The sequence below is a fragment of the Teleopsis dalmanni genome, chromosome 2, assembly GCF_002237135.1.
Source record: "Teleopsis dalmanni isolate 2A chromosome 2, ASM223713v2, whole genome shotgun sequence".
Taxonomy (NCBI): Eukaryota; Metazoa; Arthropoda; class Insecta; order Diptera; family Diopsidae; genus Teleopsis; species Teleopsis dalmanni.
Window position 1 is genome coordinate 243,661,052 of NC_051847.1, and position 2,759 is coordinate 243,663,810.

Genomic DNA, 2,759 nt, shown 5'->3' on the forward strand with positions numbered 1-2,759 from the left:
CAATCTCCAGTTGGGGCCATTCAGTAACCGTATGGTTTCATTGACATCGAGCGCGAGTTTTCCGAAGTACACAGCAATCTGTTCTTTAAAAATTGGGCATTCGCCTACTAAGTGTATAACATCGCCTTTCAATTTAAGGTTGCATATCGTACACAGCGTGTCTAGACTTTCGTGCGGCACGTAGCACAATCGTAGGAGCTCGCCACGGGTTTTGAAGATTGTCCTTATTGTTTCTATGTCATATTGCTCGTGAAGGTAATTATTGACACCTAGATCATAATTCAACTTGCTATATGCATCTCTCGATATACTGTTTCTCGCCGTTTCTACAAAATTTCTACGTTCTTCAATACTTAGTTTCGTTATTATATTTTTTTGCCACATTTTCCAGTTTTCATTAATACTCAAACCATTAGTTATATTTAACTCGGATGCCAGATTTAACCATTTTTCAAAAAATAATTTTTTTTCATTTATTAGGTACTGCGCTAATGTTTTTTGAATCCTATTGCTTGGCAAATTCCTAACACGATTGATGTAATCAAAATGCAATTTTAATGTTTGGGTATATAGCGTCGGTAGACTAGTTTCTAAATGCACCATATAATTTGGGCTATTTTTCGGCAAACGAAACGTTCTCTTTATATAAAATGTTTGCAATTTTTCTACTGCGTCATATTTATCAACACCCCAGATTTGCGCTGCATAATTTAGAACTGACTTAACTGTGGCTTCAAAAACTTTGTATTTTACGGGCAGTGACACTTTCGGATTTCCTAAGACATTTTTCCAGGTACAATGAATAGCCAATTAAGCTTCCTTTAACTTTTCGTTCAAGTGGTTATCGAATTTTGCGTTATATTTCATATTTATTCATAGATATTTATAATTATTAACCACTTCTAATTGATGATCGTTAAGGTACCATTTTTCATCATTTCTTAATCTTCTAGCATGTTTCTTGTTATATCTGTATAATTTAGATATTTATTTATTCAAAAAACTCCAAGTTATTATTATTTCACAAGTTCCAAATAACTGACAGAATTAAAATATTAATTCTTCTTTATCTGTCATCTGTCATCTTGGCAGAGTTGCCAACACCTCCCCTTTTGAGATTAAATCTCCAATGCGGTGATTCTAGGGTCTATAACGGTCAACAGGATGTCTAGTACGCCTTGGTCGGGTATACGGAACAACTGCCTCATTGTGCTTCTCAGTTTGAGGGATTGCAATCTCGGTTACTTCGTTGAAAGATTGATTTGGAGTCGAAACCATGTTGTTGTTAGTTATTTCGACCACATCTGTAGGTGTTGTTTCGTAGAGGCCAAATGCATCAACTAAACACTTTTCGTTGGCGATATCTTCGGAAGTACATATTTCTAAAGACAACTCATTTCCTTGATCTTTTCGGTCACGAATTTGATTGGCATGTGCACGAATAAGTTTGCCGTTTTGTAAGCGAACATTATAAATGACGTTACCTATGCGTTCGATTATTTTACCTTTTGTCCATTCAAAGTGTTTGTTTTTGAATATATTGACATAAACGAGCTCTTGTTTTTCGTAAAACTTTGGCTTTGCACCGTGCCTTTTGTCAAATTGCGCTTTCATTTTGAGTTGTGTATCGCACTTGTTTTTAAACTTGGCATTTGGGTCTGACACCAGCGTTGGTTTAATCAAGTCAAGTTTAATACGGATATTTCTTTTTAGTAAAACTTCAGCTGGCGATTTACTGTCCTCATTTTGCTTATTCGGAGTAGATCGGTAAACTTGTAGAAATGTTTGAAGATTTTCAGCAGTTACCCCCTTCCCATTTAACTTTTTGAGTGCTCGCTTTAAAGTATCCACAAACCTTTCGGCTTGTCCATTTGACATGGGATAGTACGGACTGCTTCGTATATGACTAATGCCGTTTTCCGCTAAAAACTGTTGAAATTGGTGACTCACAAATTGAGTACCATTATCTGAAACTATTGTCTTCGGTAACCCAAATCTAGCGAAAATTTCTTTCAAGCTGGAAATTGTTTGAGTTGCTGTTATAGATTTTGTTTGTATAATTTCTGGCCATTTTGAGAACGCATCGATTACGACCAAATAGTAGTATGAATCTATTGGTCCTGCATAATCAATATGGAGCCGTTCCCAAGAATCAAAAGGTTTTGGCATTTTAGCTGCTGCGGCACAATTTGAACAACTTTTCACCATTGCTTCAATATCGTAATCGATATTTGACCAATAAACGTAGTTCCGCGCGATGGCTTTAGTACGACCTATGCCTTGATGACCTCGGTGAATTTCTTTAAGAATGCGCTTTCGGAAAATTTGAGGTATAATAATGCGTTGTCCGAACATTAAACATCCGTCAACTATACATATGTCGTTTTTTCGGTTAAAGTAAGCTTTTAACTCACTGTTGTTGCAGTTTGATGGCCATCCTTCAGTTACATATTCGAGAATTTTAACTAAAACCTTGTCCTTAGCTGTTTCGTAAGTAATCATTTTGCTGGTAAGCGGCAGCTTATCAAGTGAGTTATGTAAAATTTGTTTACTTTCAATTTCAAACTCTACTGCAGCGATGACATAGTCTTCTGAAGGATTGATTGGTTGGCGCAGGCATTGTCTTGATTGCTTCAATGTTTTTTGGATCTGGGCGAATGCCGTCTTTACTGACAATATATCCCAAGTAAGCAATTTCAGGAACTGAAAAATTGCATTTTGCGATCTTGAGTTTAAACCCGTATTGATAAATACGTTGT

General features: G+C 36.2%; 1 protein-coding gene across 1 annotated transcript in view; it reads right to left on the reverse strand.

The window, feature by feature from the left end:
* Positions 1-1,140: 1,140 nt before the first annotated feature.
* Positions 1,141-2,759, reverse strand: part of LOC119677211 (uncharacterized protein K02A2.6-like) — an 11,250-nt gene continuing 9,631 nt past the window's right edge. The window contains exon 3 of the mRNA XM_038088483.1: positions 1,141-2,703. Coding sequence (XP_037944411.1) covers positions 1,141-2,703 — 1,563 coding nt within the window. The remainder of the gene's footprint in view (positions 2,704-2,759) is intronic.